A 27,602-nucleotide genomic window follows, 5' to 3' on the forward strand; every position below is an offset into this window, starting at 1 on the left:
TGTGACATATTTAATTGTACCTAGAAAAGTAAGTCCCCCAGGGGTAAGGATGGGCTAGAGATTGGATTCAATTCTCATCGAAAGGTGAATCTTTGTAATTCGTAGTTTCTGGAAATGAAAAACTGAAACAGACCTATCCCTACCCAATGGTTTATTATCATGAAATCTTTCTTGTGGTCCAACATGCCTTGCTTTGTGTTTTCGTGTCTCAAATATGGTCACTTTGCTATGAAACCGAGTTAACTGTTGTCTTTTTGTTGCTGGTTTCTATGTTTTAGATAGGAGGAGTGATAGATGCCTTTGAAAAGTGGAAGATGCTCCCTCTCTTTGAGAGCCGCTGGATCCCGCTTGATCCCCAGCTAGGGACTTCTTCTCCAAAGCATCCAGATTGAAAAAGCAACATTTTCAAGGCTCACATGAGCTTGTGCCTTGCAATAAAAGCAGATTCAAAAGCCTTTTCCCCTCTGTTTTTCATTTCTAAACATGAGTGTTATTGCTAGTGAAGCCAAAATGGCACTTTACGTCCATGAGAAGGAGGTGTCAGGCATGGTTGTGGAGCGGCCCAAAACATCATTAGAAAGGAAGACTAAAAGGGCGTGAGCATCCCCCAAAACCTGAGTGGCACTCTTTTAAAAAGTATGCCAATAGAAATATAGTCATCCTTCAAAATCCACAGGTGTCTGAATTTTTGGATTATTGAACTGAGCAGACCAGGTCTGGAAGCTTCCTCTTAAAGATTCTTGCCCCCTCCCCCCCCCCCCACAGGATTGCAGGTTGGGAAGTGTTTTGATCACACAGGGTCCCCGGACATTTCGCCGTCTATTGATCCCTGTTCCACCACTTTATTTCTTGCTACCACCACCCAGCCCCTACCTGGTAAAATACTGAGTCCAGTCAGGGTTAAGTTGGAACATAAACTTCTGTTTATTTCTTGCAGTTTAACAAGCGTGTGGTTTCATAAACAGTCTCAGTGAATGACAATCATGGGGTGCTGTCAGGGAACTGCCATCGGAGCTGGAGGCAGAGAGGAGGCTCCAGTGGGATGGCGGAGAGGGTCCCAGTAGGGAGAGAGGTAGCCCATCCGCTGGGGAAGGAAATCAGCGTAACACCAGTGGAGAAGGGGGGGAGATGGGGGAATCGGAGAGGTGGCTCCAGGACTCCTCGCCTGAGACTAGCGGAGAGGGCACGAGTACTCCGCTGCCCACACCCACTGTGCGCAGAAGACTTCCACGCAGGCAAAGTAGGAGAAGACTGGGCGTCAAACAGCTTTTATGCTGGAAGAGGTTCAAGAAACGCCCACTGACGGATTCTGCCAGCGACTGAGGCAGCCACGGAACTTGCGGCTGTCCAGACAGAAAGGGTTCAACCAGGCAACCTAGCCAGGAGTAATGGCAACTTACGCACGAGCAACCCCCAGAACCATTACAGGTGCCTATCCAGACCTATAACTTCTGCTACCTGCTCTTACTCACTAAACCACCTCTCAGATATTTACTTGTCTTCCTAGCCCCTAACTGTTCCTGACTCAGCTTATTTCGCTACACTAATTCAACCTACCCACAGACTAGCCCAATTCACCACCACTCCAACCAACCAGCCCACTCCCAACAAACTCCTCCCTTCGCCCCTCCCAGAGCTGGTTTTATAGTCCCTCTGACTCCACCCCCTGGGTTCTGATTGGGTAACATGTTTAACTATTTCATCTCCAGCACTCTCATATGTTAACGTCACAGGAAATAGCCCAGGTTTTGCAGAAATTAGCTCCACAAGCCCACTCATTATAGTATATTAGGCTGAATTGCATGCACATGTGCCTGCCGGGAAGAATTCTTCATCCTAGGATCCCATGGCACCCAGTCTGGTGAGATAAGAGAATGCAAATAATAACAAGAACAAGAACAAGAACAAGAACAACAACAACAACAACAACAACAACAATTTATTACTGATACCCCACCCCACTGGCTGGGTTCCCCCAGCCACTCTGGGCGGCTTCCAACAGAATATTAAAATGCAATAACCTATTAAACATTAAAAACTTCCCTAAACAATGCTGCCTTCAGAGGTCTTCTAAAAGTTTGGTAGTTGTTTTTCTCTTTGACATCTGGTGGGAGGGCATTCCACAGGGCAGGTGCCACTACCGAGAAGGCCCTCCGCCTGTTTCCCTGTAACTTGGCTTCTCGCAGTGAGGGAACCATGGCTTCTCGCAGTGAGGGAACCACGGCTGGACCAAGGCTGTTTAGGACTTTAAAGGTGAACACCAACACTTTGAATTGTACTTGGAAATGTACTGGGAGCCAGTGTAGGTCTTTCAAGACCAGTGTTAAATGGTTTTTGCAGCCGCTCCCAGTCACCAGTCTAGCTGCTGTTTTCTGGATTAGTTGTAGTTTCCAGATCACCTTCAAAGGTAGCCCCACACAGAACGCACTGCAGTAGTCCAAGTGAGAAATAAGTAGAGCATGCACCACTCTGATGAGACAGTCTAGGGCCAGCTAGGGTCTCAGCTTGCATACCAGATGGAGCTGGTAAACAGCTGTCCTGGACACAGAATTGACCTGCTCCTCCATGCACAACTGTGAGTCCAGAATGACTCCCAGGCTGCACACCTGGTCCTTCAGGGCACAGTTACCCATTCAGGACCAGGGAGTCTTCCACACCTGCCCATATTCTGTCCCTCCGAAAACAGTACTTCTGTCTTGTCAGGATTCAACCTCAATCTGTTAGCCACCATCCATCCTCCAACCGTCTCCAGACACTCACACAGGACCTTCACCGCCTTCACTGGTTCTGATTTGAAAGAGAGGTAGAGCTGGGTATCATCCGCATACTGATGAACACCCAGCCCAAACACCCTGATGATCTCTCCCAGCGGCTGCATGTAGATGTTGAAAAGCAGGGGGGAGAGGACACAACCCCGAGGCACCCCACAAGTGAGAGCTCAGGGGTCTGAACACTCATCCCCCACCACCACTTTCTGAACATGGCCCAGGAGGAAGGAGCAGAACCACTGTATAACAGTGCCCCAGCTCCCAGCCCCTTGAGATGGTCCAGACATATGTTATGGTTGATGGTGTCAAAAGCCACTGAGACATCCAGGAGAACTAGGAAACAGCTCTCACCTTTGTCCCTAGCCCGCCGGAGATCATAGACCTGTGTGACCAAGGTCGTTTCAGTCCCAAGATGAGGCCTGAATCCTGACTGGAAGGGATCCAAATGGTCTGCTTCTTCCAGGCATGCCTGGAGTTGTTCAGCAGCCACTCTCTCAATCACCTTGCCCAAGAATGGAAGATTTCAGACTGGATGATAGTTGGCCATATTGGCAGCATCTAAAGATGGTTTTTTAAGAAGCGGTTTCATAACCGCCTCTTTCAGCAGGTCTGGGAAGGCTCCCTCACAGAGAGAAGCATTCACCACCCCATGAAGTCCATCGGCAAGGATCAATGAGACAGGTGGTTGGTTTCACTCGTTGAAGCAGCCTGTCCACATCCTCGGAGGTAATAGATTGGAATTGATTCCACACAACTTGACTAGACAGGACTCTAGCACTCTCCCGCCCTGGCCCTGCTCCAACGGTGGAGTCTACCTCTTCCTGAATCTGAGTGACTTTATCTGCAAAAAACTTTGCAAAATCATTGCAGGAGATCATGTGGCCCGTACTGGGCCCTGATGTAGCAGGTGGTTCCGCTGAATTGCAAACCACCTGAAAGAGTCTCCTGCTGCTGTTTTCTGCAGATACAATAGAGGCGGTGAAGAAAGTCCTCTTTGCCATCGCTACCGCCACTTGGTAGGCTCGACATTGAGCTCTAACGCGTGTCCGGTCAGCTTCCGAATGAGTTATCCACCACTGGCGCTCTAGCCATCTCTCTCTTTATTTGTTTTTTTAATTATTTTTATTGAGTTTCTCTTAAGAAAGGGAAAAAAAAGAAAAAAATCAAAAAGAAAAAGAAAAAACAAGACAGATCAACAGATTAATAAACAATACCGTACATAACGCAGGAATGACATTTATTACCATTTTTGTCCTTTTCCTTAAAACATTATATTTTAAAATATTTAAACCTTTTCCCTACACCTCCCTTGACCTCCTACCCTCCCGTTTTCGGGTTTCTTAATAAGAAGTTCTTTCTTTTTTCTGCAGCTATTAATTGTTACTGTTTGCGCGTCGTAAGACTTATATCAAACCTGCTATAGTTTTTAAGTCTCTGTAGTTACCTTCAATGTATACCATAAATTTTTTCCAATCATTAACTAACTTTGTATTTTTTTGGTTTCTAATTTTTTGTGTCATTTTTGCTGACTCAACATACTCATATAATTTTGCTTGCCAGTCTCTGATTGTTGGGATATTTGGGCTCTTCCAATTTTGTGCAATTAATATTCTAGCAGCAGCCGTAGCATATTGGAAAAACGTCTTATCTTCTTTTTTGATTTCGTCCCCAATTATTCCTAGTAAGAAGGCCTCTGGCTTTTTAGGGAAGGTGTATCTAAGTATTTTTTTTAACTCATTATATATAAGTTCCCAAAATTTCTTCATTGTTTCACAGGTCCACCACATATGGTAGAAATTACCTTCTTTAATTTTACACTTCCAGCAAGCCTTGTTTCCTGTTTTGTATATTTTCCCTAGTTTTGCCGGTGTGATGTACCACCTATACATCATCTTTTCCAAATTTTCTCTAAGTAAAACACATGCCGTGAATTTCATTCCACTATTCCATAAATTCGACCACTTTTCATATTCTATATTATGCCCGAGGTCCATTGCCCATTTTGTCATGACCTCCTTAATTTCTTCATCTTTAGTATCCCAATCTAATAATATGTTATACATTTTAGATAATAACTTGGATTTGCCTTCAATTATTTCTATCTGGAATTTAGATTTTTTCTCATTTATCCCTACTTTTTTATCTTCCTTCCAAACTGCATTTATTTGATGGAATTGCAGCCAGCCTGTTAACTTGTCTTTCAACTCCTCATATGTCCTCAATTTCCATCCACTCTCTGATCCTATCAGTAGGTCTTCATATGTCAGTCTTTCTCCTTCCATGTTTACTTTTTTGATTGTTAGAATATCAATTGGGGATAACCACCAGGGTGTTTTCCATTCCAAAAGTTTTTTATTTCTCTCCCAGACTTCATATAGTGGCCCTCTAATAATGTGGTTTGAAAAACCTTTATGTACCTTTTCTTTATCTAGCCACAGATAGGCATGCCAACCGAACCTGTTGTTGAAGCCTTCCAAGTCTAGCAGGTCCGTATCTTCTAATCTTATCCAATCTCTGATCCAACAGAGACAGGAGGCCTCAAAGTATAACTTCAGGTTAGGAACCGAGAAGCCCCCTCTTTCTTTCCAATCTGTTAGTAATTTGAATCTGATTCTCGGTCTCTTCCCATTCCATATAAATTTCGAAAGAGTTCTTTGCCAATCTTTAAACATTGAGGAGCCTCTAATCACAGGGATGTTTTGGAACAAAAATATCATTCTTGGGAGTATGTTCATTTTTATGGCCGCCATCCTTCCCATCCATGAAAGTTTTACTCTGTTCCACGTATCTAGATCTTTTTTGATCTCCTTCCATGTTGTGAGATAATTATCTTGAATTAGATTTATATTTTTTGTTGTTAGCCAGATTCCTAAATATTTTATTTTTTTAGCCACCTTAATTCCGTTCTGTGTCTCCAGATTTTCTCTTTCGTCTTTTTCCAAATTTTTAGTCAACATTTTTGTCTTTAATTTATTTAACTTGAAACTGGACAGCTTGCCATATTCTTCTAATAACTCCAAGGCTTTACTAACACTCTTCTGTGGTTCTTCCAGAGATTGCACCATATCATCTGCATATGCTTTTAGTTTGTATTCTTTCATTCCTCTTTTGATCCCTCTAATCTCTGATGTTGCTCTAATCTTATTCGTTATTATCTCCAATCCCATAATGAATAAAAGCGGGGATAGAGGGCATCCCTGTCTTGTTCCTTTTTCAATTTTAAATGAATTTGTTAAATTGTTATTTATAATCAGTTTGGCCGATTGGTTTGAATAGATCGATTTAATCCCTTCCATAAATTCGCCTTCTAGCCCTGCTTTCTCCATGCTTTTTAACAAGAACAACCATGAGACATTATCGAACGCCTTCTCTGCGTCTATGAAAATCAGCGCCGCAGGTACCTCATTCTTACACTCCAGATATTCTATGATGTTTATGATATGCCTCACATTATCTTTGAGAAACCTGTTTGGGAGGAATCCTGCTTGATCTTTGTGTATTAAATTCACTAAGCACTTTTTCAGTCTGTTTGCCATCACTGCTGCAAAAATTTTATAGTTGTTATTTAATAATGATATAGGCCTATAGTTTTTGATATTTAATTTGTCCGTGTCCGGTTTAGGGATCATCGTAATATGGGCCTCTTTCCACGTTTCTGGTATCTTACCTCCTCTTAGTATGTTATTCATAAGAGCACATAACAATGGCGTTAGTTGGTTTTCTAATATTTTATAGTATTTGGCTGGCAGTCCGTCTGGTCCTGGGGCTTTCCCGGATTTCATCTTCCTTATCGTATCCTGGATCTCTTCTGCATTTATAGGTTTATTTAGTTGAGTTCTTTCTTCCTCTGTTATGGTCTTCCCACTGTAGTTTTCAAAATATTCTTCTATCCGGGTTGTCTCTTCGTCTTCCTTTTTGTACAAGTTCTCATAAAATTTAAGAAAATTTTCCTTTATTTCTTTTGGATCTTCTATCAGTTGTTCCTCTATTCTTATCCTATTTATTACATTTTGTTTTTGCCTTTTTCGCAGTTGCCAAGCTAATAATTTACCCGTTTTATTAGCCGATTCAAAATATTTTTGTTTCATCAGCTTAATTTTCCATTCAATTTCTTGACTTGTTAAAATTGAATATTGTGTTTGTAACATTTTTATTGTTTGTATATTTAGTTCGTCTTTCGGGTTTGTTACTAATTTTTTCTCACATTCTCTTAGCTGGCTAAGGATTTCCTCTTTCTTTTGTTCTCTTACTTTCTTCTTATAGCTGTTTTGCTGAATAAAAAAACCTCTTAGCACTGCCTTGCTGGCGTCCCAGACTACATCTATACTTGTTTCTTTATTGAGATTCAGACTAAAGTAGTCTTTTAGAGTGGCTTTGGTCTTTACAATAACGTCTTCACTCTCTAGTAAGTATTCATTCATTCTCCATCTAAACCCGCCTTGAAATACACCTTTTATTTCGAAGACTATTGAGTTATGATCGGATAGAGTTCTAGGTTGGATTTCACACTTAGATGTTCTTAATGTGAGTTCTCTTGAGATCCAGATTTGATCAATTCTGCCCCAGCTCTTATGTGGCTCTGAGAAGAAGGTGAATTGCTTCTCAATTGGGTGTTTATATCTCCAAATGTCTACTAGATCTAAATTTTCCTCTAAGTTGTTGAAGGATCTTGGCAGCTTCCCTTGATTACCTTTTTTCTTTTCTGATTGTCTATCTATTTCTGGTGCCGGTACTCCATTAAAATCACCCAGTAATATCGTCTTGTTACACTCTAACTCCAATAGTATTTGTTCCAGTTTCTTAAAGAACTCCAATTTATTCAGGTTTGGGGCATATATGTTTATCACGTTGAGTTTTTCACCCTGAAAGTTAATTTGAACCCCCAAAATCCTTCCTTCATCATCTTTGCAAATTAACTTGGGTTCCCATTTTTCTTTGACATATGTCACTACCCCTCTTTTTTTTCCCGGCAATGGAGTTTATAAACTCAACGCCTAATTTTTTATTTATGAGGATATGTTTATGCTTTTTAGTCATGTGTGTCTCCTGTATACATATCAGATCAAGGTTCTTTCTTTTCAAAACATTCACGATTTTATTCCTTTTGGTTTTTTCATTCAGTCCATTCACATTCCAAGACAGAATTTTCAGATTCATTATTGTATTTACTTTTCAAACTACAAATAACCAATAATTTAAATTCGAGTGGCTTTGTTTTCTGGTTCCTCTTCCTCTTCTTCTTCTTCCGCTACTCCCTCTTCTTCCACCTCTTCCTCTTCTTCTTCCTCCCTTCTTTTGTTTTCCTGTTCTTTTCCTTTCTCCTTTTTCCTTCTTCTCTCCTCTGGGTCTTCGTTTCTTCCTCCGTATCTCACCTCCGCTTTCCCAAGCTGTTTCTCGTATCTGCGCAGAAACTTCCTTACTTCTTGGGTCTCAGTAATTCTAAATCTTTTTTCTTTATAGAAAAAGGAGATCCCCTCAGGGAACTCCCATCTATGTTGTATACCATTGTTTTTTAACACACTTACTAGCTGTTTATATCCTTCTCTTTTGCGTAGGAGTCTAATTGGTACTTCTTTAAAGATGATAATTGGCCTGCCTTCAATAATTAATTTCTTTTGATAACTTGTTCTTAATATCATGTTTTTGAATTCCATTGAATTAAATATAACTAAGCAGTCTCCTGGAACTTTTCTCAATTTTACTTGTGTAGACCTTATTTTGATCCTGAAGGCATTTACAATTTGATACAACCTCCTCCTCTTTCAATTCTAACCATTTCCCTAGCTCTTTTGTCATTTTTTCTTTTATATTCTCATTTGTCTCTTCTCCTACTCCTCTAAATTTTAAATTTAGTTGTTCTCTGCGCTCCCTGCTGCTTGCGATCCAAACCAGGAAGTCGGCGCTTTAGCCATCTCAGCGATTGTTTCATTGCCCTCAGATCTGTGGAAAACCATGCAATCGGAGAGGGCGCTTCACAGCTAAAAAGTCAATAGCCCTGTTTAACGACACATTCCAGTGGGCCACCAGGGAATCAGCTGAAAGGCCATCAACATGAGATAAAGCATCCCCTGCCAATCTCTGGAAACCATTTGGATCCATTAAGTGGCGGGGGCAGACCATCCAACAAAATGGCTGGGGCAGGTTCCACGGGGGGGGAGGGAGGATGCACTGGGAGGACCAATCTCAGTGATTAGGGGTAGGAGGAGGAGTTACGCTAAGACCAGACTATGTCATTACCGAAGAGGCAGGTTTAGTCGTTGTTTGAGGACTATCCCTGCCTCTGGGTCTGGTCCACAGATCTGAGGGCAGATGTTTTCAACATCTACATTCAGCAGCTGGGAGAGATCATCAGGTGGTTTGGCCTGGGTGTTCATCAGTATGCAGCTGACACCTCCTTCTCATGGACGTAAGGTGCCATTTTGGCTTCACTAGCAAGAACACTCATGCTTAGAAATGAAAAACGGAGGGAAAAGGCTTTTGGATCTGCCTTTTTTGCAAGGCACAAGCTCATGTAAGCCTTGAAAATGTTGCTTTTTTTCAATCTGGATGCTTTGGGGAAGAAGTCCCCAGCTGGGGATCAAGCGGGATCCAGCAGTTCTCAAAGAGAGGGAGCATCTTCCACTTTCAAAGGCATCTATCACTCCTCCCGTCTAAAACGTAGAAACCAGCAACAAAAAGACAACAGTTAACTCAGTTTCATAGCAAAGCGACCATGTTTGAGACACGAAAATACAAAGCAAGGCATGTTGGACCACAAGAAAGATTTCATGATAATAAACCATTGAGTAGGGATAGGTCTGTTTCAGTTTTTCATTTCCAGAAACTATGCGTTATATAACTTCACCTTTCGATGAGAATTAAATGCAGTCTCTAGCCCATCCATACCCCTGGGGGACTTTTCTAGGTACAATTAAATATGTCACGAAATAGTGAGGGAGCTTTCAAGCTCTCCAATATTCTCCTGCAGACTGGATGTTATGCACGGCAGGGATTTGTTGCCTTTGTGGCCCTGAGGAAGAGTTCTGGGGAAAGTCCAGTTGCAGACAACTCTGGGGTTGTGCGCTCATCCCACTTTACAGGCTGAGGGAGCCAGCGTTTGTCCGCAGACATCTTCCTGGTCATGTGGCCAGCATGACTAAGCTGCTTCTGGTGAACCAGAGCAGGACACAAAAAGTGCTGTTTACCTTCCCACCAGAGTGGTACCTATTTATCTACCTTCACTTTGATGTGCTGTCAAATTGCTAGGTGGGCAGGAGCTGCGACCGAGCAATGGGAGCTCACCCCGTCGTGGGGATTCAAACCGCCAACCTTCTGATCAGCAAGCCCAAAAGGCTCAGTAGATTAAATCAGAGGGCCACCCGCGTCCGTTTTTCCTTATATTCCTGTGCCATAATGAAGTCAACATGTGAACATCAAAGCACAGCCGTCCTCTCAAAGGCAGCTCTCCCTCCAAGTAATGTGTTTAAAAAATGTACCTGAAAAAGTGTAATTTCATGACAATAACATGAAAATATAGGTTATAATAGGGGAAATTGCATAGTAGTTTTGGGCATAATGGGGGAAATTCAGCAACAGATAGATGCACCTTTGTAGGCAATTTTGTCTGATATATACATTTTTATGCAAAATTTACCACTAAACAAACGTCACTAGCAAGAAAAGTGAGCTTTCTTTGCAAGGCCACAGAACAGCAACTGTACTCCTCTCCCTCTTCCACCCCATAATAGGCTGGCAGATGTCCCTCTGTCTTCTTCCTCTCCAGTATTAAAAGAACTGGCAGATGTGATCTCAGAACCACTGGCAGTCACCTTTGAGAATTCCTGGAGAACAGGCAAAGTCCCGGCAGACTGGAGGAGGGCAAATGTTGTCCCTATTTTCAAAAAGGGGAAAAGAGAGGACCCAGCTCCGGAATGAATTAAGTTTGTAACCTGAGGTACCACTGTATATTGGAATCATATAAATTATTATCAACTTGGAGAAGGGGACGACAGAGGACGAGATGGTTAGACAGTGTTCTCGAAGCTACAAACATGAATCTGACCAAACTGCGGGTGGCAGTGGAAGACAGAAGTGCCTGGCGTGCTCTGGTCCATGGGGTCACGAAGAGTCGGACACGACTGAACGACTAAACAACAACAACAAATACAATTTGGAAAACTTTAGGATGCTTGTCATGATTAACTATTGATTAGTCTGCATGTTTACAGTAATTTCCCCACAAGTCACCTCTATTCAATGTCAGAAGTAGAGCTGGCAAGTTTGAGGAAACTTCTGGAGAAGAACCTGGCAAGAACTTTGAAGGAACCAAGTGTCGCTGTTCATAAAAAAAGTGAAATACTGCTGAATTGAGGATGTGTCTGGGCTCTAGGAAGGTGAACAAAATAATGTTGACAAACCACTATCCTCTACCACAGATTGGGGATTTGTTGGAAAGGATGAGGCCAGCGAAAGTTTTCATGAAGTTGGATTTGAGTGGGGAGTATAACTCAATTTGAATCAGAGAGGGAGGTGAGTGGAAAACTATATTTTCCACCAGGTGTGGCAGCTTCAAGTATTTTGTCATGCCCTTTGCATTCCAGTCAGGAGCAGCAACGTTCCAAGATTTCATCAGCTACATACTCAGAGTCCTGGTGGACTGTTTTTATAACATTTTGATTTATTCAGAGAAAGCCACTTCCGAGCTAGGGAGGAGGTGTGGTTCGGGCTTCACACCCCTCCCCACACTCGCGGGGGCTGGCTTAAGCCCCCATTTGATACCAGGGAATCCTCGGATGCATCATCCCCGGGTCAGCTGCTGCATTTAGGTCTGGTGCGGCCGAAGGTCTCCCTCATTCCTGCACTGCAGCTAGCCAGGTTTTTTTTTGCTCCCGGAGACCGCTCAGCTGGTAAGGTTTTTTCTCCGGTCCTCGTGTGTGCTTGTCCACTTGCTTAATCCTTTGGTTGTTGTCCCCTAGGGTTTCCTCGTTCTTAGCCGGCTGAGCAGAAGAAAGGAGAGTGATTTCCTCTGAACCATAGCAACTCTCAGGGGCCCGGCACCTTCGCCAGGCACACGTCCCCGAAGATAATTGGCTACAGAACTATTGCTCTGCTTCAGTTGTTTTTCTGTAGGTTGATTCGTGCAGCACGCGGATCGGCAAGAGGGACTAGGAGCGGATCATACCCCACGGCGGCTGACTCCTCGCCCGCCAAACCCTCACTGCGAGAGCTCCATCTGCCCGCCCAAATAGCTGCCTGAGGCTTCATTAGCGGCTGTGTTCTCCCCCCCCCCCGTTCCCTGTGTTTTGGGCTGGGTTTTTTTCACTTTTCTCCTACCGTTCGGATGCCTCTTCCCCGCTGCGTGACGCGGAATTCCTGGGAAAAAGCCACCCCCTCGTCTCCCTCCCTCCTTCGTGCTCCGCTGAGTTGGGCCTCCCCCCAAGTGCTGGACAGTTAGCCCCTGGGCCTTGATTACTTCCCCGGAGTCAGGCACGCCATTTGCGGGCTGCTGCAGCGCTCGCCAGAGGTGTGTGTGTTTGTTGTTGGTTTTACAGTTGTGCTTTTTACCTAGCATTGCTTTGTTGTAAAGGAGGAGGATCACTTGGCGCAAAAACAGCCAGTTTGCAGTGCTGGGGGTTTGCCTTTTGCGGCTGTGTTGTTGGCTTGCTGGTGTGTCTTATAAGCAGCTTAAACAGAGGCTCGAAGGGGGCGGCTTGCTTTCAGTCTACTCTAATGCTCCACAGCGTGGCTCTGCCAAATAATTCTTGACTGCCCAAGCCCCAGTGGCTCTTTCGCCGAGCGTAGTGTAGCATTATAACTGGTCTCTCACCAAATGCCCTCCCTTTTTCTTTGCATTCCCTGTTTCCAAGGTGGGCCGTTTCTTTTCAATATTAGCCTTAGTGCCACTTTACGTCCTGTGTTAATACTCTCCTCCGCACGGGTCCGTCGAGCGTTAAATAGCCTAGTGGTTGCCCTGGTTACAGCTCGCGAAGCCGATTTGGGCCCCACACGGAGAGGCTGCACACGCCATTTTAAGTAAGGGCTTAGTACGGCTGAACGCCAACCCGCAGACACCACTTGACTAGGCCAAATCCGCCATTTGGAGTGAAGGCATTGCTTTGGCAATTGGTGAAGCTGTGCCCGCCATTTTGGCTAGGGGCATTGTGCTGGCAATTTATCATAACGGGTTTCTGAAGGCCTATTTGAACAGTTTTGCAGCCGCCTTTAATTATAGATATTCAGCTTGCTTTGGCAATTTGGGCAATTGATTGATTCTAGGCAATTCATTGGAGTTTAAATAATAATAAAAATAATAGAAATAAAAAATAAATAAATAAATAAAATTTCAAATTAATAAATATATATAATAAATAAATAAATAAATAAAAAGTGTATACAATATTGAGCTAGCTAGCTTATAGGGCCTTACTTTACTGCCCAGTGTAGGTAGTGCTAAACTAGCTGGTCCTCAGTTCACAATTAGTTGATACTGAACAAGTTCCTGAATTATCTGGCTCACAGTAACGCAATTACTTGCCAGCATAGTTGATTCTGAACCAAGTAGCTAATACGCTTGTGTTCGCCATGGCTTCTGGGAGAAACCAACAGGCATCCTCTCGGAATGGTAACACCCAAGGCAGATCTCAAATGCCCACCATGCCGTGTGACCCTCAAGCATTTGCTCAATTTTTCTCAGCCTTTGAAACCTTCTATAGGCAGTGTAGGCCAGGAATGAGAGCACTCCCAGCCCCTTCCCCTGCATCCCAGGATTACATACCTGACACCCTCCCCAGTAATCAAGAGCGCCCTAGTACCTCAGCCTCCGGTTCCGGCCCTGCCCTGCCGGGACCCGCCTCTGTTACCTAACCCACTCCCAGTCTTCTTGCTCCCTCAGGTCAAAATCGGGTTCCTTGGGCGGTAGGGCACCTCCCAAGTGGCCATCCAGTAATAGCTATCAGCAGGACATAGATGCGCCCAGTATTTTTCAGGAACTGCCACCACAGCCCACAACAATGGAAGAGAATTCTGGTTCCTCTTTTGATGAGGATCAACAGGGACACCAGGACGCGCCCCCAGTTGCAGCCCAGACCACGGTTACCAGTGAGGAACAGTCTGGAAAAAGAAAAGCCAAGAAGAAACATACGTCAAAGAAGAACAAGAAAAGCAGGACGTCAGACTCCAAGAATGAGTCAGGTACCTCCTCTTCCGAGTCAGATAGTGACACCCCTATGGAAGATTACTGGGGTCTGGGTGAGGATATCTCTGGGCTTCCATTGTGTGTGCACAAGAGGAGGGCCAACTCCCATCGTAAGTCCTTTAATGGGTCCCTGGAATGGAAAGGGGGATCATTGGTGGAAGAAGTGAAAACATCCACCAATGTGTCCACTGACTTTATATTAGGCAACCACTTATCCCAAAAGAAGAGGACTAAGATACTTAACAGGGACTACATTGAGATATTTACCCTCTTCCCCCCGACTAAAATGACAGGGAAAGCGGAAAAGAGGCGTTTATATGGGAAATGGAGATATAGAACCCCTCGGACCGAGGGCACTTCTGAAAATTGGTTAGATGGGTACCAGGTTTTTATGGGGGCAGTTTTGGCGGCTTATCCCAAACATGCAATGCACCTCATCGCACACATGGCACATGTGAGAAGGGAATTGCACTAGCGGGGGAGAACGCGGCTTTAACTTAAGACGAAGATTTCCATAGAAACGCTTACCTTTTACCATTCACTCACTGGGACCTGAGGGACCAGAATTATTGGATGGAGCACGTAGGCCCTTATGTTGAAAAGAGAATCAAGAACAGCATATACATCATATGAAAGATGTGCTTCAGAGGTGGCGAGAACACTGGCTGTATGCCAAGTTGGGGAAATGGCAGTTCCACGTCTCAACAGTAGATTTCCCGACATTTCTCCCCCTGTGTGTAGATTCACCCTTAGAATGGTGTGGTTCCTCCATTCTCAGCGGGCCTCTGAATCTCTTTGTTGTTCAGGCTGATACACCTTAGCTTTCATCCTGCTTTACATCTTCTTCCTCCTCACATTTCTCTCTCTTGGACTTTAGGATTAGAAGTCATCTCCAATCTATATGCTAGGAGATCAAAGGAGAAGCAGGCCAGCCAGAGTACAGATGGGCAAGAGAGGCTGGCAGGCTGTGGCCTTCAGGGCAGGAAACAAGGGGGAAATGTTGTCCCTATTTTCAAAAAGGGGAAAAGAGAGGACCCAAATAATTACCGCCCAGTCAGTCTGACATCAATACCAGGGAAGATTCTGGAGCAGATCATTAAGCGAACAGTCTGTGAGCACCTAGAAAGGAATGCTGTGATCACCAATAGTCAGCATGGATTTCTGAAAAATAAGTCATGTCAGACTAACCTGATCTCATTTTTTGACAGAATTACAAGCCTGGTAGATGAAGGGAACGCAGTGGATGTAGCCTACCTTGATTTCAGCAAGGCATTTGACAAGGTGCCCCATGATATTCTTGTAAAGAAGCTGGTAAAATGCTGTCTTGACCATGCTACCACTCAGTGGATTTGTAAGTGGCTGACTGACCGGACCCAAAGGGTGCTCATCAATGGTTCATCTTCATCCTGGAGAAGAATGACTAGTGGGGTGCCACAGGGTTCTGTCTTGGGCCCGGTCTTATTCAACATCTTTATCAACGACTTGGATGATGGACTCAAGGGCATCCTGATCAAATTTGCAGATGACACCAGACTGGGAGGGGTGGCTAACACCCCAGAGGACAGGATCACACTTCAAAACGACCTTGACAGATTAGAGAACTGGGCCAAAACAAACATGATGAACTTTAACAGGGAGAAATGTAAAGTATTGCACTTGGGCAAAAAAAATGAGAGGCACAAATACAAGATGGGTGACACCTGGCTTGAGAGCAGTACATGTGAAAAGGATCTAGGAGTCTTGGTTGACCACAAACTTGACATGAACCAACAGTGTGACGCGGCAGCTAAAAAAGCCAATGCAATTCTGGGCTGCATCAATAGGAGTATAGCATCTAGATCAAGGGAAGTAATAGTGCTACTGTATTCTGCTCTGGTCAGACCTCACCTGGAGTACTGTGTCCAGTTCTGGGCACCACAGTTCAAGAAGGACACTGACAAACTGGAACGTGTCCAGAGGAGGGCAACCAAAATGGTTAAAGGCCTGGAAACGATGCCTTATGAGGAACGGCTAAGGGAGCTGGGCATGTTTAGCCTGGAGAAGAGGAGGTTAAGGGGTGATATGATAGCCATGTTCAAATATATAAAAGGATGTCACATAGAGGAGGGAGAAAGGTTGTTTTTTGCTGCTCCAGAGAAGCGGGCACGGAGCAATGGATCCAAACTACAAGAAAGAAGATTCCACCTAAACATTAGGAAGAACTTCCTGACAGTAAGAGCTGTTCGACAGTGGAATTTGCTGCCAAGGAGTGTGGTGGAGTCTCCTTCTTTGGAGGTTTCTTTTGAAATCCTCTCAAATTGCTTCCATTGACCATTTGGTGAATGGGGGATTAAAAAAAAAGGTTACTGTTATTAAAGTAACAACTTATGATTGCTACTGTGTCCCCCTAGTGGATGTTGGAACTGTTACAATAACAACTGGGCTGGGGGAAATTTCCACTGCAAAACAAACTTCAGCCGTGGGACTGACCTTGAGAGTTATCTAGAGTGTTATGGCAGATGGAAAAGAGAAGATAGAATTGCTTCAGGAAAAAACAACGAGGTCTGGTAGATCCTTTCGCATGGATATTGGACTGCAGAGAAGAGCTTCAACATCTGGCCCATCAGGGGGTGCTCCTGCACAACCTAAACCAAAAGGTACATCAATGGAAGAATTTCTAGCTGCGGGATTAGCTAAAATTAATGAATCTTCGGACAATTTAACTGCAGAAGTAGCTGAAACAAATAAACGAGTTACGGAAGCATCAACTAAAATTGATCAAAATACTTCAAGTATTAATAATTTGGGACAGAAAGTGACTACTAATACAGAGACGATTTCCTTCCAGGAATCTACCACGACCAGGAAGACAGCTGAAGAAGCTAAGGAGATAGCAGTGGCCACAGAAGAAAAAATACCACTGATACAAAGACAATTGGAAGACCATAGGTTAATGTTGTCTATGATTGAACTGAAGGAGAAACAAACAAACCTAAGGATCAGGGCTGTTCCTGAATTTGAGAAAGATAAGCTGAGTGACTTTCTTATGCATTAATTTGCAGACTTTTGGAATTTAGATTTGGGGAAGGAAGAGTTCAAGATAGTGAGCGCATTTAGGCTTGGAAGAGGGGGAAAGAAGAATAAGGTGAGAGACTGTTTGATTACCCTCAGATCAAAAGAGGAGAGAGACAAAATCTTGGGTCTGTATTTCCAGAAGGCCCTGAAAATACATCAATCAAAAGTGGAGATATTCAAGGATATTCCAAAGTACCTTTTGGAACTTAGATCAAACTACGGAGATTTGGTTGCCCTGCTGAGAAGTAACAAGATTATCTTCAGGTGGGAATTCCACCAAGTCCTATCGTTTAGTATCAAAGGAAGAAAGATTAAAATAAGATCTGTGGACGACAAAGACAGATTTCTGAAAGACTACGGGGAAGACTTACAGAAAGAACTTGGAGAGGAGCGAAGAGTATTGGAAAGAGGAACAATAGACAAGGCAAAAATACTTCTTGATTTGGACAACTTGGAGAAGGTGACACCACTGACAGAGCAAGAAGAAGCATTGGGTGCAGTCGGAGGGAAAGCAAGGTAACTACATCATGTCTCTGCAACTATTAAGTTGGAATTGTAATGGTCTAAACTCCCCTCAGAAAAGGAGAAAGATCTTTCATTTATTAAAAAAGGAACTATTGGACTTGATTTGCTTACAGGAAACTCATGTGATAAGGCTACATAGAAAAGTATTGATTAATAAAAGACTGGGTCAGGAATTTATTTCATTGGACAAAGTTAAAAAAAGAGGAGTAGTGATCTATGTAAGGGAGAGCCTATCACCGAAATTTATATTCAAGGATGACCAAGGAAGATTTGTGGCAGTTGAAATTCAAATACATGGAGAGAAGTTTTTGATAGTAGGTGTATATGCACCAAATGAGGGGAAATCTGAATTTTTTAAGAAGTTGCATGAGATATTGACAGACTATTTGGACTATAATGTGATTTTGATGGGGGATATGAACGGAGTGGTTTCTACAAATATGGATAAGGCACAAAGACAGGTAGTTACTAAAGATGGTAGACTACCGAAAACCTTTTTTGAGATGACAGACAATTTGGACTTAGTTGATATCTGGAGAACAAAAAACCCCTTGGGGAGAGGGGGAACCTTCTTCTCTGAAGCCAAAATGGCATGGACAAGAATTGACCAAATATGGATAACTAGAGGCATGGCACCAAAGACAAGAAAAGTGGAAATCTGCCCCAAAACTTGCTCTGACCATAATGCTGTGAAGATGGAAATGAACTTAACACCAATTGGCTCCTTCAGATGGAGGATGAATGACACCCTATTTAGAGACGAAGAAGTAACTAAGAAGGCTCAAAAAACCTTGAGAGATTACTTTGAGATAAATATGAATACTACAGTTGAAAAAAGAGTAATCTGGGACGCAAGTAAAGCCGTTATGAGAGGATTTCTGATACAACACAATGCATTGAAGAGGAGAGCTCAAATGAAAAGAAAGACAAAATTTTGGAGAAAATAAAGGAAAGTGAGAAGAGATTGAGAGTAAAACCAAAGTCACAAGAAATTCTGAGAGAAATAAAGTTATACCAAGTACAATATATGCAAATGATAAATCAAGAGATAGAATGGAAAATTAGACAAATGAGACAAAAGACATTTGAGTTGGCAAATAAATGTGGGAAATTGTTAGCTTGGCAAATGAGAAAAAGACAAAAATTAAATACCATCACTAATTTAGAAGTGGAAGGAAAGACTATACAGAATCCAGCTGAGATTAGAAAATGTTTCCAGAGGTACTTGAAACAACTATATACACAACGGCCACAGAAAGAGACTGATATAGATCAATTTTTGAAATTAAATGGACTACAAAGAATCTCTCAAGAAAACAAATTGAGGCTGAATTATAAAATAACTGAACAAGAGGTAGAAAGTGCTATTCAGAACATGCAATTAGGTAAATCTCCAGGGCCAGATGGATTGACTTCTAGATATTACAAATCGTTGAAAGAATGGTTGGTACAACCTTTGAAGGAAGTTTGTAATGAAATATTGGAAGGGAGAAGGGCACCAGAATCATGGAAGGAAGCGTACATCACACTTATACCGAAAACAGAGACTGAAAAGACACAGCTCAAGAACTACCGCCCTATATCATTGCTAAATGTGGATTACAAAATTTATGCAGATATTCTGGCTAAAAGACTAAAAAAAGTTTTAGTAGAAGAGATTCATAAAGACCAAGCAGGTTTTCTCCTGGGTAGACACTTATCTGACACTATGGGAAACATAATTAACATTCTGGAATTGTTACAAGAGAATATTAACACTAAGGCAGTTTTGATTTTTGTGGACGCGGAGAAAGCCTTTGACAATATTTCTTGGAGTTTTATGAAGAAGAATCTCCAGGGGGTGGGGGTAGGACAAGGGTTTGAAAATTATATAGGTGCAATTTATTCTGAACAAAAGGCCAAACTAATTGTCAATAATGTTGTGACGGAGGAATTCAGGATAGAAAAGGAACACGACAAGGTTGCCCAATCTCCCCATTGCTTTTTATATCGGTCCTGGAGGTCCTTTTGAACATGATTAGAAGGGACCAATTGGTTAAAGGGATACAGGTCGGAGCTAAACAATATAAATTAAGATCATTCGCAGATGATTTAGTTTTGACTTTACAGGAGCCAGAATCTAGTACGAAAAGAGTTTTAGAACGATTCAAGAATTTAGTCAAGTTGCAGGATTTAAATTGAATAAGTTAAAAACAAAGGTTTTAGAAAAAAACTTAACAGGGACTGAGAGAGAGAGAGAGGTTTCAGAATGAGACAGGTTTAACAGTGGTTAAGAAAGTGAAATACTTGGGGATTAACATGACAGCCAAGAATGGGAACTTGTTTAAAGACAACTATGAAAAATGTTGGATGGAGGTGAAAAAAGATTTGGAAATCTGGTCAAATTTGAAGCTTTCACTGCTAGGCCGTATTGCAGCGATCAAAATGAATGTATTGCCTAGAATGTTATTTTTCTTTCAAACATTGCAAGTTATTGACAAAATGGATTGCTTCAAGAAGCGGCAGAAAGACATCTCTAGATTTGTCTGGCAGGGCAAGAAGCCAAGAATAAAATTTAAAATACTAACTGATGCAAAGGAAAGAGGTGGATTTGCCCTGCCAGACCTTAAACTATATTATGAATCAGCAGCTTTCTGCTGGTTGAAAGAATGGCTGCTTCTTGAAAATACAGACATTTTAGATTTAGAAGGTTTCAATAACACATTTGGATGGCATGCATATCTGTGGTATGAAAAGGTTAAAGTGCATAAAACATTTAAAAATCATATTGTCAGGAAAGCATTGTTTAATGTCTGCATAAGATATAAAGACCTACTTGAAAATAAAACCCCAAGGTGGTTGTCACCGATGGAAGTGAAGGCTGTGAAAAAGCTCAATATGGAGGCCAAATGGCCGAAATATTGGGAAATCTTGGAACAAGAGGGAGATAAATTGAAATTGCAGAGTTTTGAAAAGCTAAAAAACAAAGTGCGAGACTGGCTTCATTATTATCAGATAATGGAGGCATATAAATTGGATAAGAAAACTGGCTTCCAGGTGGAAAAATCAAAATTGGAAACAGAATTGTTAGAACCCAAAACTAAGATTTTGTCAAAAATGTATAACTTGCTGCTGAAATGGAATACTCAGGATGAAACAGTAAAATCTGCTATGATTAAATGGGCACAAGATGTTGGACATAACATTATGATGGCTGACTGGGAACAGTTATGGACCACAGGTATGAAATTTACGGCATGCAATGCCTTAAGAGAGAATATTATGAAAATGATATACAGGTGGTACATGACACCAGTCAAGCTAGCAAAAATCTATCATTTGCCCGATAACAAATGTTGGAAATGTAAAGAGACTGAAGGTACATTCTTTCACCTTTGGTGGACGTGCCCAAGGATTAAGGCATTCTGGGAGATGACATATAATGAAATGAAAAAGGTATTTAAATATACCTTCCTGAAGAAACCAGAGGCCTTTCTCCTGGGCATGGTCGGCCTATTGGTGTGAAAGAAGGACAGAACTTTTTTTATGTATGCTACAACAGCAGCAAGAATACTCATCGCGAAGTATTGGAAGACACAAGAATTACCCACTCTGGAAGAATGGCAGATGAAGGTGATCGACTATATGGAATTGGCGGAAATGACTGGCAGAATCCGAGACCAGGGAGAAGAGCTGGTGGAAGAAGACTGGAAGAAATTTAAAGACTATTTACAGAAATATTGCAAAATTAATTAATGAATATTAGAATGATGTTGGATTGAGGTTAAGGGGTTTTCAGCAATAATGTTATGAAAAAATATGCAAAAATGGAATGTTAACAGGTGGAAAGTTAAAGTCATAATATATTAAGATCAAGATAAGGTAAAAGTAAAGAGGGAAAGGATTTGCTGAATAAATAAATTGAATTGGAATACAAAGAGGGGAGGTGTGGGGAGGTCCGAGAAACAAATAATTGAAAGATATGTCATGAAAGATTGAAATGTTTTTAATTGTTCTTTATTTTTCATTTTTGTATTTTTCTTTTTTTGTGTGTGAAAATCTTAATAAAATATTATTAAAAAAACAAAAAAACCAAATTGCTTACATTGAAATAGAGACATCCTTTTTTATTATGAATAATAATTTTACCACAGTGGTACCTCAAGTTACAAACGCTTCAGGTTAGAAACATTTCTGGTTACAAACTCTGCTAACCTGGAAGATAAACAGGTGGAGTCTCCCCATTGTTTTCTCCATATAGGGTTCCTTGCTGTTCTTAAGAAAACCTCCCAAATTTCTTCCATGAAAATAGGGACATCCTGTTTTATTATGAATAATAATTTTACTATTTATACCCCACCCATCTTAAGAGTAGTCAGGATGTCTGCAGAACTCCAGAAACATACTTCTTAGTATCTTTATTTCTGATCCTATAGTTTATGTGTAATTTGTTTAGTTTGTGTGTTTTTAAATGATTTAAGAGCACATTTGGTATGTGGTATTTGATATGTTGATTGTTTTCACTTCATGGATCAATGGTCTCATTAGATAGTAAAATTCATGTTAAATTGATGCTTTAGGGGTTGTTTTTAAAAGTCTGGAATGGATTAATCCATTTTGTATTAATTTCTATGGGAAAGCGCACCTTAGTTTTGGAACGCTTTGGTTTTGGAAGGCACTTCCAGAACGGATTATGTTGAGAACCAAGGTACCGCTGTATAGCCATTCAGCTAAGTACCCACCATTCACATCTTAAAAGAGTGAGCTCTGTTGCCATAGAGAGGGATGGACGTGCATTCTCTTATCTCACCAGGCTGGATGCCATGGGATCCTAGGATGAAGAATTCTTCCTGGTAGGCACATGTGCCTGCAATTATGCCTAATATACTGTAATGAGTGGGCTTTGTGGAGCTAGTTTCTGTAAAAGCCTGGGCTACTTCCCATCCTGTAATCCTGTGGCTGGAGGGGCCTAGAATCTATCAGAGGAAACTTCCAGATCTGGTCTGGTCAGTTTAATAACCCCAAAATTCAGAGACCTGAGAATTTGGAAGGATGACTATATTTCAATTGGCATACTTTTTAAATGAGCACAACTCACTTTACTATTTAAAGGGAAACTGAACAGAATTTCTTCTCCTTCTTGTACCACCCAAAATATTTTGTCACTCTTCATTTTCCACATTGTGGCCCAGTCCTCCTCACTAGACTGTTTTGAGGGATCCTCACCCCCTTTTAGTCTTTCTTTCTAATGACGTTTTGGGCCTCTCCACAAACCATGCCTGCTGACACCTCCTTCTCATGGACGTAAGGTGCCATTTTGGCTTCACTAGCAAGAACACTCATGTTTAGAAATGAAAAACAGAGGTGAAAAGGCTTTTGGATCTGCTTTTATTGCAAGATACAAGCTCATGTAAGCCTTGAAAATGTTGCTTTTTCAATCTGGATGCTTTGGAGAAGAAGTCCCTAGCTGGGGATCAAGCGGGATCCAGCGGCTCTCAAAGAGAGGGAGCATCTTCCACTTTTCAAAGGCATCTATCACTCCTCTCGTCTAAAACATAGAAACCAGCAACAAAAAGACAACAGTTAACATAGTTTCATAGCAAAGTGACCATGTTTGAGACACGAAAATACAAAGCAAGGCATGTTGGACCACAAGAAAGATTTCATGATAATAAACCGTTGGGTAGGGATAGGTCTGTTTCAGTTTTTCATTTCCAGAAACTACGAATTACATAGATTCACCTTTCGATGAGAATTGAATCCAGTCTCTCAAACATCCTTACCCCAGGGAGGACTTTCTTTTCTAGGTACAATTAAATATGTCACAGAATAGTGAGGGAGCTTGCAAGGTCCCCAATATTCTCCTGCAGACTGGATGCTATGCACGGCAGGGATTTGTTGTCTATGTGGCCCTGAGGAAGAGTTCTGGGGAAACAGGAAGCTTGCTCACCAGTTTGTGACAATGTTTTGAGAAACACGGGAGAACTGGCACCCTGGGGTTCATTCAGTCCAGTTGCTAATTTCTTTGCCTGGACCCAAGACAAAAGTCTACTGCCTCAGGTTCTTTAAAATATAAAATAAGAATGAAGCTGCTTGGAATTGAAAGTGGGAGATTTGCATGGAATGTGTGGGATGTGAAACTGAGGTAATCTTAAATGGTGGAGGGCAGGACACCACACAGAGTAAGTGCCCAGCATCTGTTAAAGCTGCAGAATGGACATCCCTTAGGCACTGAGATAAACAATGGGTGAAGCTGCACAACAAATTAAATGTGCCGATCCGGTTTGGTTTAGGGATTTGTCAAAGGCGAACTGGCATAAGCTCACAGGGCAAAGGGGCCAAAGACAGCTGGACCAGCCATGAGGCAGGTGAGGACCCTGCTTCTGGTGGCAGAAGCCCCTCAGACAACAAACCTAAAGGTGCCCCTCTGCCTCTGACTGTGGGGAAAGAACTCGGCACCATCTTGCTTAAAATGGGCAACAATGGTAGTGCCGCTTCTGTGCCTGCAGTTAACAGGGTATGGTGTGTTTCAGCGGCAGATCAGGCCATGGCAGGAGAAGCAGGTAGATGGGCTTAAGAGCCGTGCCGGCAGAATGGCCAAGCAGCAATTAGCATTTTGCATCAAGCGGCAAAATGGGATGTGCCACCCTTGGCTGATTCTGGCATAGGTATTTTTATTTTTATTTTTGCAATGGAGCAATTGAGCTTGCATGCAAAGGATGATCAGTTTAGGGGACTCTGCATTGGGTACTTAAAATGATCAATCCAGAGGGTAATGGGAGAGGAGCAGGAGGTGTAATTCTCATTTGGTCAGCTGAAATTACCTTCTGCAACAGTGATAATCAAACATACAGCTTCCAATCCTTTGATAACTCTTGGGACAACGTCTAGGGTAGCAAGCAGCATTGGCACCATGGCACTCCCTAGCATTATTAGGTTCCCGGTACTGTGCAGATCCTGTGCAAAGAGAGAAACAAACATAAGTGGGGAGAAGGAAGTTAAATCACAATAGGATGAAAGAGAGGAACAACTCCACAGCCCTTTGAACAGGAGTGGCTCTGTGACTCTCTGGGTGCTGTGGCATCCCAACTCCTACCCCACCCCACCCCCACCCCTGCCACTGGTCACTGGTGTTTACCACCCTTGCTATATTCACAGGAAGAAAAGGGAAATGTGCTTATCCAGATATTTGCTCATGAGTGGAAGGTGTCAGTCCACGAAACACGACAGCAAGAAGTGAGGCACACATGGCTTATAAGTTATAGAGAAACTAAAGTGTGTAACTGAAGCCATCAGAGCCCCAAGTGGCCAGCATGACTAAGCTGTTTACCTTCCCACCAGAGCGGTACCTATTTATCTACTTTCACTTTGGTGTGCTTTCAAATTGCTAGGTTGGCAGGAGCTGCGACTGAGCAATGGGAGCTCACCCCACCGTGGGGATTCAAACCGCCAACCTTCTGATCGGCAAGCCCAGGAGGCTCAGTGGCAGTGCCAGGGGGATGTATCCCTCAGGTAAATGACTCACCCCTCACCTGTCCCCATCGCATTGCTGGACCCTTGCGGTTACCTGAAGGAAGGGCACTTTTCACATGCTCGCTTCCCACAATGATTATTCTTAGTAGTTGTCAGTGCTCCCCCCCACCCCCGTAAAAAATGTTTAGGGTTACTTTCATTTTCCTACTCATGTTGAAATACTGCTCCTCAATCTGGCCAAACTTAGATTCAGAAAATGTTTAGGGGTATGCGGACCCCTGCATCCCCCCCGGAAATAGCACTGGTAGTAGTAATAGCTTCAAACAGTTCTTCCAAAAAAAAAAGAGATTCAAGTCCACTGATTGAAGAGGTTGAGTGGGATATGCAGGGCAAGGAGATTTGAAAGGTGAAATGATGGACTCTTTGCTTACTTGAAGGAAGGGCAATCTTCACATGGTCTCTTGTCCTTTTTCTCATTCTTGCAATCATCATCATCATCATCATCCTTTTTCTCAAACACCTTTTTCTAACTAGACTCAATGGAACTTACAAAAATATTTTCAAACAGTAGGGGCTCTGCTTCTCTGCTTGCTCCGCCTGCCATGTTCCACTCTGCACCCCATCATAATTGGCCAACCTGTCCTTTCCTTTCTCCCTTTACCTTTTACCCTTTACCTTTACCTTTTAATTCTTAATCTAAACAATCAAATACCATGTGATTGAAGGATTCGATCAAGAGGAACTGGCAAAACCTCCCAGAGCAAAGCAATCAGAGACAGGGCTGATCCCAGAGCCGGACAAGCCTTGAGGCAGGTGAGGACGCTGCTCCAGGTGGCAGAAGCCCCCAACCAGGCACAAGGCCCATGGGTGCCCCTCCTGCCCTGCTGCTTCTGCCAGTGGAGGAGAAGCACCAGCAGCATCAGCACTGATTTTGGACAAGATCACTGGCATTTGGGGCAATATGGGAAGTGCCGCCCTAGGCTGATTCTGCCATAGGTGTCTTTTGCAATGGACAAAGTATGAAAACAACTGGCTGTGCAACCAATTAAGCTTGCAATCAAAGGACGATGTATTCAGGGACCACTTAAGTAATTGATGCTTTGTGTAACTAATGGAACAGGTAGCTGGTACTCACTGCTGTATGAAAATGACATTCTTTGTAATAAAAATGTTGCAATGGAGATACTTTGTACTGCCAGTGGTTGTTTAATTAATGAAAAACCTAATTAAGACAACTGTAAATCTTGCAGGCTGTATAATCAACCTACATAATGAGTATAATGAGTTTTGTTTTGGTTAATTCTGTTTCTGAAGGAATATAATGGCTCTAAGACACGGAAGAAGGGAAGAGGGAGCGAGGAAAGATGAGTTTGTATCGATGCAGTTTTTACATAATGGAGGAAATAATAAAGTTTTAATGGAAAACTCAAATGGATTTTGACAGCGGACAAATGCTATATTTAAGGAGGTTAAACTGCCTGGCGGGCTCTGGTCCATGGGGTCACGAAGAGTCGAACACAACTAAACGACTAAACAACAACAACAAACTGGAATCAGATAAATGACCACCAACTTGTTAAGAAACCTATTGTTCATGTTAGCAGGCATCATAAAAGTTTTCCACGTTTTACGTAATGAAACTATTTTCTCAGTCCACTGGCTCCCTTTGGCTAAATCCGAGAAGGGATGCCCATTTAGGGTGGTAGCCTAAAGCTTCTCAGATCAGAGGCTCCTCAAAATGATTGATCCAAAAAATGCTACAAATAGGGGCAGGGTGTGGGGAGCAGAAATGATACTTTCCTCTGGACACTTGTTTGATTCTCATTTACTAAGCTGAAGTTCCCTTCTGCAACAATTACCGTATTTTTCGCCCCATAGGACACACCGGCCCATAAGGCGCACCTAGTTTTTTGGGGGGGATATAAAGGGGGAAAATTTTATTCCTCCCCCCAGGTTGGCAGGAGCAGGGACCGAGCAACGGGAGCTCACCCTGTCGCAGGGATTCAAACTGCCAACCTTCTGATCAGCAAGTCCTAGGCTCTATGGTTTAACCCACAGCGCCACCCGCGTCCCTAACAGCACCACCCTCGTCACTTACTTACTTATTCAATATACCACTTTATAACTGGGGGTTTCAGGGCAGTTCACAGAATAAAATTAAGATATAATACCACAAAATACCTAATAAAAATAAAAAGCAACTCAATACCCCCCCCCCAAAAAACCCCCCACACATAGTCAAATACAAAATGCAAATAATTAACAGGAGAATACTGTTAAGTTGTGGGTGAACATATCAGATGACACTTCTCCCTCTTTACCTTGAGCCCGGCCTCCTGGAACCTGGTCAGCACGGCATGGTGGCGCTCGAACAGCTGCTGGTGTGAGTCTGCGGACACCAAGACGTCATCAAAATATGGTACCATCCCTGGAAGCCCTTGCAGGAGACGCTCCATAAGGCTTTGGAAGATTCCAGGAGCCACACTCACCCTGAACTGCAACCGGTGGCAACGGACTGCCCCTCGGTGGGTGATGATCGTCTGGGCTTCAGCAGTGGCATCATCGACGGGCAGTTGTTGATAGGCTTGGGCATGGTCCAGCTTAGCGAAGACCTTACCCTCACCCAGGGA

The 27,602-nt window shown here is 42.7% G+C and overlaps 1 protein-coding gene across 4 annotated transcripts in view; it reads right to left on the reverse strand.

Moving 5' to 3' along the window:
* The window catches only part of LOC310673973 (gallinacin-5-like), an 84,777-nt gene that overhangs the window by 22,835 nt on the left and 34,340 nt on the right, over positions 1 to 27,602 (reverse strand). For 2 of the 4 annotated variants that reach the window (XR_014509266.1, XM_083432838.1), the window contains one exon: positions 22,871 to 23,047. The exons of 1 other annotated variant lie outside the window; for it this stretch is intronic. Coding sequence is in view for 1 of the 3 variants with exons in the window: in XM_083432838.1 (XP_083288964.1) it covers positions 23,035 to 23,047 (13 nt within the window). In the remaining 2 variants the exon portion in view is untranslated. Of the gene's footprint in view, positions 1 to 22,870; positions 23,048 to 24,376; positions 24,457 to 27,602 lie in introns of those variants that run through there. One more of the 4 variants, XR_014509267.1, reaches the window with a different exon arrangement.

The sequence above is a fragment of the Podarcis tiliguerta genome (assembly GCF_965153285.1).
Source record: "Podarcis tiliguerta genome assembly, chromosome: 3".
NCBI lineage: Eukaryota > Metazoa > Chordata > Lepidosauria > Squamata > Lacertidae > Podarcis > Podarcis tiliguerta.